General features: G+C 36.3%; 1 protein-coding gene across 1 annotated transcript in view; it reads right to left on the reverse strand.

Annotated features, from left to right (window-relative positions):
• Window positions 1–19,742, reverse strand: part of CPS1 (carbamoyl-phosphate synthase 1, mitochondrial) — a 111,656-nt gene that overhangs the window by 44,534 nt on the left and 47,380 nt on the right. Inside the window, exons 19-21 of the mRNA XM_005874179.2 lie at window positions 18,103–18,301; window positions 14,900–15,076; window positions 11,521–11,639 (exon numbers count right to left, since the gene is read on the reverse strand). Of these exons, the coding sequence (XP_005874241.1) occupies window positions 11,521–11,639; window positions 14,900–15,076; window positions 18,103–18,301 (495 nt within the window). The remainder of the gene's footprint in view (window positions 1–11,520; window positions 11,640–14,899; window positions 15,077–18,102; window positions 18,302–19,742) is intronic.

Genomic DNA, 19,742 nt, shown 5'->3' on the forward strand with positions numbered 1-19,742 from the left:
GTAGTTCACTCTTCAAGCTGCCTAGAGCAAAGGATGGTCAATTAAATCATTCCATCAGCTAAAGAGTACGTGGTAGGGTCGGAGATGAGGCAGTATGTGCAATGTCAACATGGTCAATTTGACACTGATGTGATGGCCATTACATCATCATTATATTCACATCAGCAAATAATGCCTAACTGCCTATTCCAACCTTTGCTAGGCAAATACCACGGGCCAAATCTAGAGTCAGCCTCCAACTATGCTGAGAAAAAAAAAATCAAACAGATGAAACAATAAAAGTTTAAAGAGTTTATTTAGCACAATGCTAAGCAGGTAATAAGTGCTTCCTGCCAGAGGAGGAGGAAGGGGAGCAGTCCTTACAGGAGAAGAGAACAAGGAAGAAGAAGAAAAGAAATAGCAGCAGTTAAGCAGAACAGAACCGGCAAGTCACCTAAATCTGGCCCCTGCACCCAGCTCCTCTCAGTCCCCTCCCTCTCCCCTGAACCATTCCTGTCTCCACACCTTGTGGTGGTGAGGGCCACCTCTTTGGACTCCCTGCCAATCACAAGCGATCTGGAGAGAATGTGCATCAGGCATGTCCTCTGCTGGGAGGCACAACCACTGCCTTATGCTCCTCAGGACAGACACCACTTCATTGCCAAGGGCAGATGAGAAGGCTCTATGCTCCTTAAAGGCATCTCAGGTATGAATGAGCAAGTGAACAAATTCTGGGGGTCAGTCGGTGATGATCTAGCTTCTGACATTTAGCTCATGGAGCCTCTTTTACCTAAATTCAGTTTCTATTATATGCTTCAAAAGTTTTTCACTCACACCTGCATTAACATGGGAAGTTAGGCATTTGCATTTTATTTAAAGAAAAAAAAATAGATGTATGTGCATGCATGCATGTGTACCTCCAGTTCTTTATTATGAGCATAGTAATATTAAAAAAGAAATCCTTATCCCAGCTCCCCATACCCTTGGAAATTCTGTTTAAGTCTTTCAAAGGTGACCTGTGGGGGCTTTCTCCCTGCCAGGCCCCGTGTTTTCCTCAGTACCCTTGGAAATTCTGTTTAAGTCTGGGGGCTTTCTCCCTGCCAGGCCCCGTGTTTTCCTCATAAGGGTTCTAGAGAAGGGCACATCTCTTACAACGTTCCTGCTCTAAATGGGGTCAACAATTCAAGCAGGAAAACACACAGCTCACCACTTGACAGCTAAGGAGGAAGTGATCTCCAGCTGTCTGATTTAAAAGTCATCTCTCTGAAAAGAAGCTTTGGAAAATTAGTGACTAGAACCAAAGGCAGAAGCCCTGAGCTACATTTCTTGCTTTCCTCTGACTGGTGTGACATGAGGCATGACACACATCTCAGTGTGACTCAGTTTCACCATCCACAAAAATAGAAGAGTGATCATTTTCTACCTGTGTTATAAGAGAAATGTACCTTAAAGTCACCAGAGAAATAGAGATCTCTGTGTTATAAATACTATAAGTATATAAAGATTTTGCCGTTGCCAGTTAATTCAGAGACTTCACTACAACTATAAATATTGATGAATCTCTCTCAGAAACATTTTTCTAAAAGTTACAATTTTGAAAACTTGGATAATTTTTTATCAAAATAATACAAATGGTTGTTCTCAAAGGGCAATAGAGATTTTATGTCCATATAAGTATGATAATGCTTACAGTGTATATAATCTCTATTTGTCAATATAAAACAATTAAATGAGTCCTTTTTCATTAGAAAACAGGTTACTCAGAACCTTCCCAACTAATCAGTTGGTATATAGTCACTTAGAAAAATGAAAAACTAGAGATGCGAATTTACAATGTTTTCTAACACAGAGTGAGTTTATATATTGGACTATATATTTTTCAATTAATAAATTTGTGGGTCCCTTTGATCAACCAGAAATTTTAATGCATTTTCTTCCACTTCAATTTTTCTTCTTTGGCATGACAAAGAAATTCTGGTTTTCAATTTCTACCAGGAATAGTTCTTCATTTATTTAATGAGCATGCTATCATGCAAATATTACTGAGTGTTTACTCTATGCAAGGCCAATTTCCAAGAAAATATATAGTAAATAAAGAATTGGAAGCTGGTCCTCTGTTTTAGAACTCACACTATACTTTAGGATAGTGAATTCTATTCTGCATACAAACATAGCAAAAGCTCTTAAGAAAAGCTTATAATAGTATATTGGAATTTGTCATAATGGAATTTACAATTTAATTGGAGACTGTCACTAGCATGCATATAATATTTACAGAACAATAAAGTGAAAGAGTGTGGCTCCAGTATATATATTGAGCAAATCTATAATAATAAAAGTAATATGCTAATGAGACTGGACATCCTTCTGGATGACCTTCCGGATGAACCCTGGGGCTGCAATGGAAACCCAGGTGCCAGAGGGAAGCCAGTGCCGGCAACCAGGGGAAAGCAGACCTACTCTTGCAAGAATTTCATGCATCAGGCCTCTAGTAGGTAGATAATATCCACCTAATTCTGTTCATAGATTTCATTTCTTTATAGAAAGATTCTCGTTTTTATGAAACATAGCATAAATATAACAAAAGAAGAGCAAACACAATTTGTCACTTTCTAAGTAGATTTTTTTCATTTACTTATCTCTTTCTCGTTGCACATTTGATCCTTATAGTCCAGCTACTACTCCTACCCCCCTATCATCAAATTTGGAGGACTTGCTGAATTCCCTTCTGCTCTCCCTAAACAATGCAATATTGTTGAAAGTGTCTTCTTATTTTACTTCTTTTGTTTTAAAGTCTCTCTTCCCTTGGCTCCCATGACATTGGGATATATTGAAGGAAAAACACTGTCCTTGGATTCCAAAAGTCCTGAAAACGCAAATCCTGGTTCAAACATGCACTACCTCTGAACTCTTGAAAATCATACTACAGATGAGCCATTGGTTCATCTATAAAATATGGGGTAGGAATGCATACCTTCTAGGAACTCTTAAATTGAGACTTATATGAGTTAACATATGCAAAGGTCTTAGAGATTTTGTTTTTAACCTCCTATAAACTGTCATGGTTTCGTGCTTTTGCCTCTTATTGGTGCATTAAAAGCATCCTGCCTTACCCTGGCGAAGTAGCTCTCTTGGTTAGAGTGTCATCCTAATATGCCAAGGTTGTAGGTTCAATCTCTGATCAGGGCACATGTAAGAAGTAACCAATGAATCCATAAATAAGTAGAACAACAAATCGATCTCTCTCTCTCTCTCTCTCTCTCTCTCTCTCTCTCTCTGTGTGTCTGTCTCTCTCCCTCTCTCCCTCTGTTCCTCTCTCTCTCTCTCTCTAAAAATTAATTAAAAATTTAAAAAGCATCCTGTCTTATATATCATTATGCATATATTTAATCTTCAAATATAGATTACAAACTCATTGAAGGCAGGTTAAGGACTACCAATTACTCATCAATAAATAGCACTAGACCTAGTACCATGTCTGGCACATAATAGGTAATAAATAACATTGACTGAATAGATGAACAAATAACATTTGGTCTAATAACAGCTCTTAATAAAGAGAAATTCCATCAAGTAAATGCATAACCCATCAGGCTGAGATATTGACATAGGGGAAATCTATTAATTATTGACTATTGACAGATATTTACGTGCAAGTTATGAGTATATGTTATTTTAAATCAACAAAAATTTTGGAATGATCAAGCATATAAGAAGAATCAATACTAAGAACAAGATTCATATTATGAATGATCTGAAATCACTCTGAAAACATTTTAAGTGAAACATTCATCTTGCCCATGCCAGAATCAAGTACTCTCTCATACTTTCAAACTGCATAATTATTTGTCAAAACTATGAAAATACTATTTAAATAATGAATTCAATGAGAATTCTCAGGACATTAAACATTTGAATGAAAATTTTATTCTATCTTATTCAATAAATTATCAGTTAAAAAATTAATGGAGGGCTATCAAATCTATGACATTACCTACAATAACCTATGTTATCATATGGAACATAAAAAAATTAAAATAAAGTGTATTTTTAGCATTAGTTCACAGAGGCATGGAAATTGCCACAGTAATACTCCTCTTTTATAGAGAGAAAATAACCTTTTATGTGATCCCAATTTCTAGTATTCTTCATGAGGTTCATTAGATAAGTGGTTTAGGGTATAAGGACTAAAATCATAGAATGGTAATATGTAGTAACTGATAAAAGTATTTTCCTTTAGAGTTAATTACTTCACATATATTATATATCCATCTAGCTTCATGGCTGCCCAGTAAAATAAGAAAGGAGTAGGGTGAAACGGAGACGTAGAAATATAGTGTGAGTTGATAGCAAGGTCAAAGGACATAACTCATCTTCTAAAAATCAAATCAATGGGTTCCACTAAAATGTGCAAACATTTCCATTTCCATTCTACATCAAAATAATAAGTACCCACAAATGTACTATATATTTGAATGTACACAAACTGGATTGGGGAAAACAGTGACATGTCATAGCAAAGTATCATTAAAAATTATAACATGCAATTATATGTTATATATAAGACATACATATTTCTTTCCTTAATTTCTTCTATATTTAGTATACTTTAAAGCTAAAGTTGTTTATTTTTCATTTTCTCCTACAAGAAAATATAAATTATCATTAGAAAGAAGTGCCAGCTCTTGTCTGTCATATATCTAAGTTTTAACATCTTTTAGGTGTCATTTTTTCTCTCGAAACTTCAATCAAATATAAGTACAAAACGTTCTTGTCTGGTTTGTTCATGCTTCGTGAGCAAGTTAAATAAAAAGTTAATAGAAACTAACATGTGTAGGAGAGGACATTCACAGGGAGTGTTCCAGCTAAGGTGACACTTGCATTATTACATCTGCCCGAAGTTTGTGGCTGCAGGGAAATGGCCAACTTTACTGAGCTCAATTTAGCACTTGAATGCCCAAGTGGAACTCACCAGGCTTGCCCTAGGCTGTTCTGAGGCATAGGCACACCTATGATGTTTCAGCACTTAACCAATGCACGGAGTTTATCACATTGAACATAGTTATTGTCGTTGGGCCTTCAAAAGGACACGTTCTCTTTTTTATTATAGTGACGATAGCAGTAAGTGGCCATGAAGGGGGAATGGATGTTAATTATTAGAATTAAAGTAGTTTAAAAAAAAACACACGCATGAAACCTATAGAACGGTGGGGGTAAAAACAATTTTTGGATAATTTGCACAATTATCCACAGTAAATTAAGTTAATATCAAAAATAGAGAAAGAGATCCAAATCTCAGCCTGCTATACTTGTATGGGATGAACTGTGTCACAATGATCAAATCCCCTAATTTCAAATATCTAAAATGCATGAAACAGATTTAAAAAAAAATAGTAACCCACAATGTTGCTAACAGAAACAGCAGCAATTGTACAAAAGATACAGAAAGCAAAATGGGCCATTCCAAGAAAATTGCCCAAATTGAAGTACATGCAAAGGAAGAAGCAATCATGATAAATGACGGAAACCTTCCTCGGGTAATTTAACACGGTACCGCTAGAGCACAGGCTGGCCATCTCCTTTAAGCAATCACTTAAACGTAGGAAGAATTCAAAACTTAATCCAATATAGTTTGATCCAGTAAAAGAAAAAATTATACAATTTAGGCAGGTATAATAAAATCCTTGAGTTAGATATGGCAGTCAAAAATAGCTAAATAACCCCAAAAATCAAAATAAAGAAATTTGTAAAAACTGAAAAAGAGCAGAAGATAAATGGATGCTCAAAGCTGGCAACTGGAACACTCACATTTTTTTTTCCTTGCCTGTTCATGTTTCATTTTTTTAAAGTATCATGGTTGCCTTTCCATCAAAAATTGCTAATCCAACCAGCTATAAATAAAAATGTTTGGGATATAATGTCCTGAAATAGTTCCTGCTCACAAACAAGCCTTACTGTAGTTAATTTTCTTCCTTAGCAAAAGGGGTTCCGCTGTGAGATCCCTGTTCCTGTGCTTGTCTATGAATATAGTTGAAACGTTATCACACTGGTATGTGCTGGTTCTATGGTGATAGGACTATCATCCTTTATTTTCTACTGTTACTCTACTGAAAGTTTCTATTATATGTCGCCTTATTTCCTCCAGATGTTATCTATAATTTGCCTTTCCAGACAACTAAACGTACATATGTGTGTATACATATGTGTGTGTACATACACGTGCATACGCATAGATCACATAGGGATTAAATAGCCAATATCCTAGGCTCTGTAGTCCCGCTCAGGATTGATCTCATGTCAGTCACTTATTTGCATGTGATAGCAGAGAAGTTACTAAATATCTCAGTGTCTCAGTTTGCTGTATATAAAATCAGGGTAATTGCTACCTCCCTTAGGTAGTAGTAAGCATTAAATAAAACAATGAGCTTAGAATAGTGCCTAATATGTAGTCAATAAATTTGGTGATTATTATTTTACACTTGGACGGCACTCAGAATTGTTTGAGTGAATCAAAATCCAAGTCTCTATGTTAACAGAGTTCTAATTACATTATTTTGTTACGTTAGGGAATCAGTTATATCAGGAGAACCTCGTAGATGAAGACACTTGACATAAGTATCTGATTTATGGTACTTGCAATTCTGCCCTCCACGCCAGATCTATTTGCATAACCAAAGTGGAATCTGTCAATGTCCTAATGGAAGAAAGGACTATAGGTGAGTTTTTGTAGTTTTTCATAGATGAAAATAAGCATATTTTCCTTCTAGTGAATATTGGTGAAAATGCTGTATGGGAGAAGCATTTATGTTTGACTCTGTGTTGAGGTGTTGATAGGGTAAGTATGGTGAAAGTAGGCATACTAAAGGTTGGCTATCTCAGTAGTGAAGGCCAATGAATAAGGTTTATATAAATGCAACTCCATTAAAAATTTTGGCAAACTTAACTTTTCTTAAACTCCTGGCAAAGTGATCTGGTAATGTGAAGTTAATAGATGAAACATCTAAATCCCAATGTATGTATGTAATAGGCCTTGGAATCCTACATGATACAATTCACATCACACTGAGTGAAGAGAAACTTTTCAAAGCCTTAAGAAATCCACTACAGAATATATTATCACTCTAGGTCGATTGATGCTACTACACCAGCTTATAAATTTAGGGAACAGCCTGGAACAGTCAACTTTCCTAGCATACCCCTGGGCAACCATAAACAATTTAAGAAGAAAAGGAGAAAGTCAGGGAACTCAGGTGGGAAGAGAAAGTGTTTTGCTGAAGCTGTCTGAGTAATGATTATCTCCTAGGTCAGTAAGAATGGATGTTGCTCTGGAAGTTTCGTGAGGTTGCCATTGCTATCCTCATGGATTGGAAACGACAAATTAAGTTCTGATGAAAGCAAACACTCAGAACCAGGAGCTGAGTGGATTATCCTAACACCCATCTAATTTGTCTCATCACCCAGAAGAAGGATGGGATTTCATTCATCATCTGCACTATATTTTGTGTTTATCTCCACCCTTCAAGTCAAGGGATTGCTTACCGTAAGTTTTCACTTTCTCAAATACATGGAAAGCTCATCTATTTCCTTAATGCTGACCTTGCTATGATCAGTTTTGTTTTCCCCATTCCAGTCAGTGGACATTAACATATATACTAAACATGTGGGTATATTCAATTTGGGAGTCAAGTTCTAGATCTCATTTCAGATGACTATCTGTAAATATAAGTATAGCCTGGCCATGAATCTGAATGATATTCTCATCCTCTGTTTATTAAATATTAGAAGAATTATAGCATGATTAACTGCTATAGAGTGGGAATTTTTGTTTATTAGCATATGAAGTGTTATTGATCTTTTGATAAGGATAACAACATTTGTATCACTAGATATCGTTGCTTCCTTTTTAAAAAAAAGTATAAACTGGTATTAAAATAAGTGACAGTGCATCATAAAGAAAATTAAGAAATGATATATTGCAATATAGATAAGCAAATGCAAACTGTGACTCTGAAAAAGTCTTTAAATGCATATATCTAAATCACAAAATAGTCTTCAGTAGAATAAGTAGTATTTTCATTTTCAAGGGGAAAGAGGGAAAACCTCTTTGGATATTCATTATGTGCCAGGTTTCCTTTACATTTATGTCATTTAAGCTCCATAAACTATAAAGTGGAGCAGGAAGACTGTGAGGCTGAAGAAGTGAGGGAGGTAACGTGCCTCAGTGGGAAAGACTGCACAGCAGTCTAGCTGACGGGCTCCACAGCCTGTGCTCCTTCCGGTGCACAGGGAAGGAACCAGGTGAACCTTCTCCCACGTCTAGTATCTATACTATGTTCTCTCTTTAAGTTTCTCCTTTTCTCCCAGTTGAGATCCCCAATGCCTATTTTCCAGGAACCCATAAGAAAAGTGCAGAGAGACCTGGCACATTGGTACCAGAGATATGTTGAAGCAAATGAATTTGGGGGATCTCTCAAATCACAACATATAAATAGCTACTTCCTTTAGGCCTATGCCTAAAGCCAGACTTTCCAACGCTGAAGAAGTTGAGATCTTGAAAATAAGTGAACCACAACCTGGCCGGTGTGGCTCAGTGGTTGAGCACCAACCTATGAACCAAGAGAACACAGTTTGATTCCAGGTCAGGGCACATGCTCAGGCTGTGGGCTCAATCCCCAGGCGGGGGTGTGCAGGAGGCAGCTGTTCTATGATTCTATCTCATCATTGATGTTTCCATCTCTCCCTCTCTGAGATCAATAAAAAAATATTTTTAATGAAAAAAAAATAAGTGAACCTCAAATAAATGCAAATAAAAAAAGAACAAGTGATCTTCTTACCCTTTCTCCGAACTGAAAAAAAAAAGTGATCCTCAAATAAATGCAAATAAAAAAGAACAAGTGATCTTCTTACCCTTTCTCCGAACTGGCAATGTGCAATTCAGCCATAGAGCACCAACTCTTACTAGAGAGCTACTATTACCGATCGAGCTATATACGCCTAATGACTAAGCCTCCCTGGATATTTAGAGGCTGAGAAAAAGCAGATGTCATAATCCATACAAGAAGAAGATACTGATGGTGAAGCTCATCAAAAGAGGGCAAGAAAGCTGGAGTCCTACACACATGCCATCAGCTGGAATATGCTTTCACCTTCAGACCCCCACAGAAAGACTGAGACAGATAGCTTCAGAGGCCATCTATTTTTATTTCACTTATCTAACACCTCTAAATAGCTACCATTATCAAAAAGCTATTTGTGCATCTATGACACACCAGAAAGAAATGAATTGAACAGGGAAGTATTACTCAGATAATAATGAATTCAGGGTTTAAGTTTACTAATACCATGAGTCATCTGTTGAGATCATTGTAAGTATAACTTTTTGGAATCTTTTAAATTATTAAAAGCTTTATATAAAAGTGCTTGATGTAAGTAATTATGACTAATAGAAAATACCCTTTTTTAAAAATAGACCAATGCAAGAAAATGATGACTGAAAATGTCAAATTATCAGCAAATAAATGCAACAGGATGTGGAAGTCAGAAAGCTGTTATGTGACCTGTAACAGTGACTTGTTCTAATCCTCCAAGGAACTTAATCACTATCAATATACACTTATTTCTGCTTAGCTCGAATCTCAAGCTGCCTTCTGGTTGTAACAAAACCTATTCAGTCAAAACATTGAATTTGTCTAAAAATCAGAATGTTTATCAAGTGGAAATTTAAATCACAATAACATCTGCTATTTTTCAACCCAATTCTCTTCCACTGCTACAACAGGCATACTGTAAGTTTCTAGCACCCTCTTGTGGTTTCATTGGAGCAGTTTCACAGGCATTTGAAATCAGCTGTTTGAAACTGGAAACAGTGGAACTGACTATAATTCAACATGGAAGTTCTGCTGGCATCATAAACCCAGAAAGGAAACTTTGAGTCAGCAAAATTCTAAAATGAATGTATAGGCTCGGTTCTTAACTCCTTTGCTCTCTATTCATTTTATGTGATCACTGGGAAGAATGACTTCTAAGCAAGATCGGAATTGCCAGTTCTCAAAATCAAGCATTTGTTGTGGGCAACTGTTGAATAAGATGAAAAAGAACCTCACTTTGCTCAAAAAGAAAAGCAAGTGTTTTTAGTGCTCAGTTTGTATGCATCTTGTTTAAGTAAACACAGCAACCCCAGTATATGTTGTGGTTGCTAAACAGTTGAAAAATCAAGGCTTTGAGATCCTCCCCTGTCCTCAACCATATTTTTACTAATGAATTTTCCTACATTTTCACAAATCATTGGAGAATACAGGAAAAATGTTTTCCCTCTCTAACCATATGCTTGTAGGTGAGGCTTCTTTCCAATAGCAGTGTATTTCAAAGCTCTCTTAAAGGGGAGTGCTGAAGAGAATTATACTATGTCCCTTAAATTGATAATAATGAATTCTCTTATCAAAAAGGGAAATCTGTAATACTTTCAACAATAAAAGTAAATTTTAAATAATAATAAATCAGCAACAATAAATAAATAAGTAAATAAGGCATTTAAAAATACATTTTTAAGACCTATCCATGATTCCATAAACCTGAGGTGCCCCAACAAATGGCCTAACCTCATAAAATAAAAACATTTTAAAGAACTGACATCCAAATATTATGAACATGAAATTTTAAAAGTCATTGGCCATTAAGGAGGCTAAAAACATTTTAAAGAACTGACATTATCCGAATATTGAGAACATGAAATTTTAAAAGTCATTGGCCATTAAGGAGGTAAAAATGTACATTAGTGAGAGGTAAAGTGTCTGATAACAATAACTGGAATGTGGCTTATTTGCAGGCTGAACTGGAAGTCCCACTGTTAAAAATATCAGTAAAATACAAGCAGAATACATTGGCTCGTCAATGTACAGCGATGTGTAGGTTGATGTTAGAGAAATAGGCTTGGCTGATGTGGCTCAGGGATTGAGCATCGACCCAGGAACCAAGAGCTTGCAGTTAGATTCCCAGTTAGGGCTCATGCCCAGGTTGTGGGCTCGATCCTCAGAAGGGAGAATGCAGGAGGCAGCCAATTGATGATGTTTCTCTCATCCATTTTTCTATCTCTCTCTCTCTTCCTTCCTTTCTCTCTAAAATGAAATATCAATTAAACCAATTTTTTTAAAAAGAGAAAAACTTGGAATTCAGAAAATGTATAGAAAACAGGAATATTACTCTGTTGATTATTCAAATTTAAACTAGGTAATGTTTAGTAGTTAAATAGCACATGATATCATAAGTGTACATGCTTTTCATAAATTCAAAAGACCTAATAAAAACATCATTATGTTTGATGGCATGAATGGGGATAGGAGACAGTTCAAATATTAATAGGTACCTTCTAATAAGTAAACATCTTAAAACTGCCATTTCTTCCGGCTATGGCCACTGCTTTTCAAGCTTGGCACTATTTACCTTATTGAACCGTAATTTTGGCCAAATGCTTAAGGGTAAGAGGAAGACTATTTGAAAATTACCCAGGAGATATCTGGAGTGACTAGAGCCATACTGGCTTACCTGTTGAGCCCTTTTAGTGTCTTTTCCATGTTTAAAATGTCACGCATCTTAAACAAAAACCACCTGTCAATGGATGTGAGCTTCACAACCTCATCAAGGGGCATGTTGTCTTCCAAAGCCTGCCAAAAGGAGAAGAGATACATTTTTTGGAAAACAGTTTATAAATGTCTTATTTGGTTGAAAACATTGAGCAGCATCCCTCTCCTTGTTACTCAGAGAGCCTGAGGCTATAGTCTGAGACATAAAACATGAAACTGGTACCATATCACTGATGTTCCTCTCAATATACCTACAGATACTGCCAACTATTTTCACAATGACACCAAAGGAGGTGTGCTGAGTTAATCAGAGTGGTATGTACTCAGAAAAATCCCCCTAACAGGCTCTGCCTCCTGCTCTTAATATGACTACATTACCAATTATATCCTAAATTTGGGACATCTTTTTGGAATTAAAGGAAATCTCTTGAAACTACAGTTAAGCCAAATTGGTAAGAAAAATCTAGAATTTTTATAATGATCATTTGACTTGTATTTTGGATGCTTACCCTTTAGCAAATAGCATCCTTTTATCACCTCATTCCATATGCATGCAAACTAGTCAGTGAGAATATATGGGTCAAATCTGTCTTGGTCTTATTTCTCTAGACTATACCCTCACAAAGAACTTCAAACAATAAATTATTTTGAATCAGTTACTTTGACGTTGCACTAAGACAGACATTTTGCAAAATCTTAATATATTCCAAAACAGTGTAGTAATAGCTTCAGTTCTGATAGGCAGCTCAGCCTTTCTCTGAAGCTTATTTTAGCAATTTCTCAAAAGTAAAATTACAGCTATGGGTCATTAGGCTAAGTAGAAAAGGCGACTAAATGAAGAGATCATTGAGATAAATTCTCAAAGCCAAAACTTTCATATTCAAAAGATGTCTATTCTTATTTTTCACTATTTTTAGATATATACTTATACCAAATAAAAAATAATCTGATACTATTCCAAAACAAAATACTTTAGAATGGCACACTATCTTTTTAAACCCCATTAAGAAATAGATGTGACTAGCACTCTGGTGTTAAATATTTCAACCCACGGAACTGAAATTTCTTAAAACTCTTACTTATTTCTAGTATCAGAGAGACCATAATTATAAGTGTGGAGAGAGATAGCACAGTTCATAATTCTGTTGATTGGAATAAGATGACATCTAATGGGAGTACTCAAAGGCATGTTCATTTTGTAAGTATAATTCTCCCTGTAATTACAGCCAGATTCCCAAGAAGTTACTATTCTGTCTTATTTTCCAAGCAATTAAAGCACAATTAGCTGTTGGCTATCAACACTGTGAGGAGGATAGAGCCTGAAGTTGGAGCACTGTTGACAGACCAGAGGAAGTTTGCATACAATCACATAACAGTGATCGCCCTGCGTGTGACAGAAGACCTAGAATACTGTAATCATGTCACCATGAGGAAGGACAAATACAGTCACACCTGCAGTTTTGAACAGAGGGTAAGATTCCGCCTGTCTTGGGACTTCATCTTCAAGGCTTTGCTGTGTAGCATGGCTATAATGAAGTGCATAATGACCCCAAACAAGTTTGAGGTGACGCTAATGTTCCTCAAACCAAAAGTAATGCCCTGTGTTCTCCCCAAATCAAAATAGGTGATGATCCAGTCATCCTGAAATAAGACTGCTGCAAAAATCAGACCTCAGAGCAAGTTGCCCTTTTCTAAGAATCATGAAACCGAGCGAAGATTTACACACTCCCTTCATTCTTTTTCCCCTTCAGCCCTCCACAGTTCTCACACTCTTTGTCAAAATCACCAAGTGCTTGGTTGCTGTGGAAATGAACAGTAATGATGACCTCTAACAAATAGAAATCAGTTCCTTCTCCCGGCACTCTGGTAGACAATAATTTATACCCCAGACCCCGCACTTCTCACTCAGACATAGGGTAGTCTGTGCAAGAAAGAATCTCTGCACATTTTCCCCTGAATTCTCATCCTTTATAAATCTGTTAGAAAAGAATAAAAGGTTTGCTTGAGTTTTATAGCCTTGCTGGGAACTTGGAAATACTTCCTTTTTTTCATTTGCCTCAAAATGGCAGAAGCATGATAACTAGACTTAAGGGAGGAAATCCATGTATATAGACATACACATACACATATGAATATAGTGCATTGCTTTTTAAACAAAAGACTGAAATAAAACCAATAAAGAAGGTGAGATGGCTTTCTAGAGTTAACCTCTCATCGTTCCTATCACCCCTCCACCACAGAAAAATGTTAATTCTCTAGTACCTTGAAATTCAACATTGAGAAATGTTCATCAAAAGATACTAGTATCTCCCGGAATTTGAATGGGAATGAAATATTCTGCATTTAGAAACCATAAAGGTGAGAAGAGTATACATTATATGCTAGGACTCTCAATATCTGGACATGAAAGTTGCAGTGAGTTCAGAATCACTAACAGCGTTTTGCTGTTACAAGGAGACAAACTACAAAAACACATTCCCTTTTTAAAGACAAAATTCATATTTTTCATCAACTCATCCCACAGGTACACACCCAGGCATAAAATGGTCAGCAGGGCTTTGTAACTCCAGTGTGGTTTGATACTATGGGAGGATTAATGCCTAAGCTTCCTTAAATGTCAAAGAGCCATGTAGGGATTTCTGACCAGACAGATCCCAGCTGGCCAAGTCACCTTTTATAAAATCAGATAAGCTCAAACTTCAAAACTCTAAGCATAGTAAACATGAAAGGAGATTAATGTGGCATTTAATTTGCATAAAAGGGAACTATGGAGTGGAAGTGAGAGTTGTGGGTCTTTTCTTATTCTAAAAGTAAAACCAATAAAATAATTACATAGAGAAAAGCTTATGATCATGAAAGTTCTTTATAGTCTGTTATTGTTTTTTAAACACAGAAAAAGAAGCAAGTAAATAGAGTATTCTAGAGTCTTAAGTAACCCATATTAAGTGATACTATTTTATACATCTTCTCTTCTAAAATATAATTTTACATATTTTCAAGGAACAAGTTATGAGAGTGATAAGAAATGACAAGCCAATATTATCAAAACTATTTAAGAGTATTGATACTATATACACTAAAAAGGAGAAACATTTAATCTGTCTGATCATCCCTTAAAACTGTAATGTGTCCTTAACTCTAGGCTTAAAGTCCAATAAAAAAAGGGTAATTTTTTAATTAACATAGAATAATCTGATTAAATCCATAGAAATCTCCAGTTTAATAGCATTAAAGAGAATTAAAATCTTTCCCCGAGTCCCTGAATTTAAGATTTTACTTTAATGTTCAGGCTGCCTATATTGTGAAAAAATAGAGTCTCTGGACCCTTTGTCATATATTACCTTGGCAATGGCATAGATGCGGGTACTGGATGGGTCCGACAGCTCTCTTTTGAGATCTAGGTTCGATGGCCAGTCTTTGTTCATTGGGAGCCTGGAAGTGAAGCCATCTATGGACGGGTGGCACATCCGTAGAGCCTTCTGGAAACTCTCCTCAAAGGTGCGCCCAATAGCCATGACCTGTAATACACATTTAAGAGCTCTCACTTAAAGAAAGAGTTTATTTGTTTCTAGTTTGTAACAGAACTAGAAGAGGAATTTTTTCAGAAAAGACTTAGGAATAAAACAAATATCAGAAGAATACTACTCAAATTTAGGTTTTATTTTTCTTCTCTCCTTGTCTCCATGATTTTGATATAAAGACTTCAACATTAGGTCAGTCTTTTACCACTTAGAGAATTTCGCTGTATTTGCTGAGATTGAGGAGGACATCACATGTACCTGCTCCGTACCATAGTATTAAAATAAGGAATCTGTGGCCAGAACATATAGACCCTTCCTTGGGCATACATTAACACATAAATAGAACTATTCTGAGCAAATATCAGTCAGTACCCAAGACAGGTTGGTTTTCTTATAGCTAAGCATTAATATTAATAGAACCTTGAGAGTCATAACAAATACTGACAGATTCAGATTTTAAGAGTAGGTGGAAATTAAATTCTCCATGACAAATTCAATGTGTCTTTCCACAATCTTTACAGCTGATTATACACTAATCAATTAGAAAAACAATGTGGTGATTTAGTTTGAGCAAGTTGCAAGTCAGAACTAAACTTAAATTGACTTTTGAAGCCTACCTAGTTATTTTCAGTGGATAAACACTGTCTTTGAATCATTCCATGGAATAATAGATTGCTATGCATTTTTGGTCGCCAATTTAAAATAATAATAGTATTAATGCTGCTGTCAGTAAACTCCCATGATTCCTCAAATGGACCTGAATTCCAATGAATATCAGTTTGGTAAATCTTCTTGTCAATTGTGTGACAAGATACATATTCAAAGATCACTAAAGCATGCCAGATAACCTTTCTACACTGCTTCAAATTTAATTAGAAATAAGGGAAGATTCTCAGGAGTGGGAATAGATGAAATCTTAGTGCAATTCAGATATGCAATTTGCAAGGCATAGTGGTATTTGAAGAGTTAGACAATATGTTCACAGATTTGCTCAGCTAGACATGGGAGAGGCTGCCAGATATAAGATGTTTCACGGTACTGTCAAATTAAGAAAATATGTTTGAAATATTAAATAACATTTGTAAGTATTACATATTTAAGTGTTAACCCTATAAAGTAACTAGTTCTAATGTGTCACAATAATTATCTTACTGCTTTATCCTCCCAGTGTCGGCAGGTAGTAAGACCTCAGGAAGTATACACTAACTTGAGTTAAACTATATGAACTAAAGGTTAAAATTAACTGACAATAACTCAGATAATAAGCCCTAAATGAAAACATTACAATATTATCTCATATTCTTTTCCCTACAAATTTTAAACTAAACATTATGAAAAGGGACACTTCACACAAAATGTAAACTAAATAACAGCGTTTTTTGGCAGAACAAACTACCAACAAAACTTTTCATGGCATTTGAGTTCTAATTCTATTGTGTACCTTGAAGCATTATAGAAAAAAATAAGATTTAAAACAACAATAAGGAAGAAAAACTACTACTCAGTCTTTTACAACTAGTAAGACATTTTCATTTAAAAGGTCAAGTTGTTCCTTATCTGTCATTGCTTTAAAACTTTCCATTAATATTGTGGAAACTAAGGAAACCAAAACAGTAATAGGTCTGCCTTCCACATATGAATATGATTGATCAGTAAAATGTCATTTTTTCCCTTTCCCCTGCATTAGTGATTGGTTTAAGCTGTATTTCCTGTGATTAGTGACATGACTAGCCTGAGTTTCTAAAATGACTAGTCTGAGTTTATGCTATAACCTGCATCATGGGGAAATGAAGGCCAAATAGAACATTAGGTCACAAGTAGTTTTTTGCTGTGTAATCTAAACTGGCTTAGATATCTAGACATACACTAAGAGCTCCTACATTGACCATACAGAGATAGTGATGAGTTAAAGTAAAACAGACAGGCAGATAGAGATAGATTTTGAGATTTGTACATACTGCTTGTGTTCAAAGAATTCTACTCATAAACAATGACAATAATACTGATGCAATACATTTATTGGAAATGTGCTGTGAATCTACCTTAAAAATTATTACTAAGCACGTACATGTATTAATCCAAAACCTTACAAGAGCCCCACAGAGTATTCTCATCTCCCATTTTTCAGATGGGGGACCTGAGGCTCAGTGTTTCACACGAGTGTCTCTAGCTCGTAAGTGGCAATGCCAAGAGTAAAACCCAAGTTCATCTGGTTCCAACTCTCATGTTCTCTCTACTATACCAAGCCTCCTGGATGCAAAAAGGAATAAACCCTTGGTGGGAGTGGCAAGAGAGTGAATCTCAGAGGTGGGGATCTGAATTCCTCTGTTTCTTCCTGTACAAGGAGCACTGCTTCTCTGAAGAAGGAATAATCAAAAGCTAACTTTAATTTAGAATTTAAAATAGAGCATTATGTAAAATTGAAGGGTGCTAAAAGCTTGGAACATTTCAGTTTAATAAAAGGGGTTTAATACTCTACTGTGCTCATCTTAATGTAGAATTTTAGAGCTAGAAGGATCATGAGAGATCTTCCACTCTCGCTTCATTCTTTTCTAGAAGGAAAGTAAGGTCCAGAGATGACAGCCACAATTTTCAGGGGCTAAGGTTGAACTCTTAATCACAGTTCATTGGTCTTTTGTAGGCGATGTTATCTTTTATATATTATTATTGTCTTGATTTAGTTATAAATTACATTACAATTCAGTTATATACTATTAAATATAAATATGTGTTTTAATACATGTGTATTTTTTACATACCTACACATATGGCCTCTCCTTCTGAATGCTCCTTTAGAATACTAGAATGCTTAGATGCTCTTAAATCCATTAAATGGTCATTACATGCCTAATGTTAACAGTTTAATAGAGAGATAGCGAAACACTAGGGAGGAAATGAAATTCCTCTATATCCTTCACTTATGAACCCAGTATCCAGGCAACTTTAGAACTTTCCATGATATTAAAAATTACACAAAATAACTGGGAACAAGGATGAAATAAAGAAATAAACCAAGGACTTACCTCTCCTACACTCTTCATGGAGCTACCAATTCGGCTAGATGTTCCATGGAAACGATCGAGATCCCAGCGAGGAATCTTAGTAACCATGTAATCCAGGCTGGGTTCAAAGCAGGCTGATGTCTTCCCTGACACAACGTTCTTGATTTCTGGAAGTGGGATTCCTAAGGCAATCTTTGCAGCAATAAATGCCAATGGGTATCTATAAAGGAAGAGATAAATTTATTTCTTTCTCTCAGCAATAAGTATTAAAAAGAGCCTAAAACATAAATTGGTCTTTCTTAGAAATTCTGATATTATTCTACATCAGGATCTAAAACACACATGATTCTCCATTTGGGATGAATATTGAATAGCCACTTATAAAATAACTAGAGGCCTGGTGCAAGAAATTTGTGCACTTGGTGGGGGGGGGGGTCCCTCAGCCCAGCCTGCACCCTCTCGCAGTCCAGGAGCCCTCAGGGAGCAGGCCTAAGCTGGCAGTTGGACATCCTTAGCGCTGCCACGAAGGCAGGAGAGGCTCCCACCATGGCCACTGTGCTCGCCAGCCATGAGCCCGGCTTCTGGCTGAGCAGTGCTCCCCGTGTGGGAGTGCACTGACTTTAGCATCTGCTCCCTGGTGATCAGTGTGCATCACAGCAACTGGTCGTTCTGCCATTTGGTCAATTTGCATATTAGCCTTTTATTATATAGGATGCGAATCACAATAAAGTATAGAGGCAGAAATCCCTATACTTTATTGTGACTCACATCCTATATAATAAAAGGCTAATTTGTCTGACATGCAGTGCTACAGCTCCCAACCTTCATCTTTTCAACCCAAAATAAATAGTTGCCTTGATAAAGTGCTCACTTGTGTAAAACCTCCAAAATATATACATGTCTGCACCTGAGAACACAGTGGAGTTAGCTGAAACTATGGGTTATGTAATAATCAGAAAAGGTAGGCATTGCAAGTTTAGGTCCTTGCTCTATCTCCAAATTATCTTTGAACTTTGGGCTTCCAACAGAACTATCATTCTGGAAACTGGACTAGCTTCTTCTGGAGTGTCAGTGTGATAACTATAGTTTCAGTGTGACACTGTAGAATTACTTATGAGTTCTGTAATACAATTCCACCATCTAACAGGTGAGGAGACTGAGAGAGATAATAAGTGATGTGTTCCAAGTCTCACAGTCAATACAAGAACCAGAAAGAGAACTCGGGTCTCCTGTCTTTTGCCTAGAGCAGTGGTCGGCAAACTGGGGCTCGCGAGACACATGCGGCTCTTTGGCCCCTTGAGTGTGGCTCTTCCACAAAATACCGACTTCTGCGCATGGGCCACGAAGTTTCAATCGCACTGTACATGCGCGTCTGCACGTGGTATTTTGTGGAAGAGCCACACTCAAGGGGCCAAAGAGCCACATGTGGCTCACAAGCTGCAGTTTGCCGACCACTGGCCTAGAGCAACATGCCTTCTATTTAGAGGTAAATATTTTATTCATTTACATGACATATAATTTAAATGCCAGATGCATAACATTAATAGTAATAAAGAGTATTAATTAATTTTTCCTCCAATGATGCTTGTCAGCAGTTGTTATGTGGATGACAAATTTATTTATTTGGCGGCAACGTTTATTTATAGAAAAATCCTATATTG

This window comes from Myotis brandtii, unplaced genomic scaffold, assembly GCF_000412655.1.
Source record: "Myotis brandtii unplaced genomic scaffold, ASM41265v1 scaffold43, whole genome shotgun sequence".
NCBI classification, from domain to species: Eukaryota; Metazoa; Chordata; class Mammalia; order Chiroptera; family Vespertilionidae; genus Myotis; species Myotis brandtii.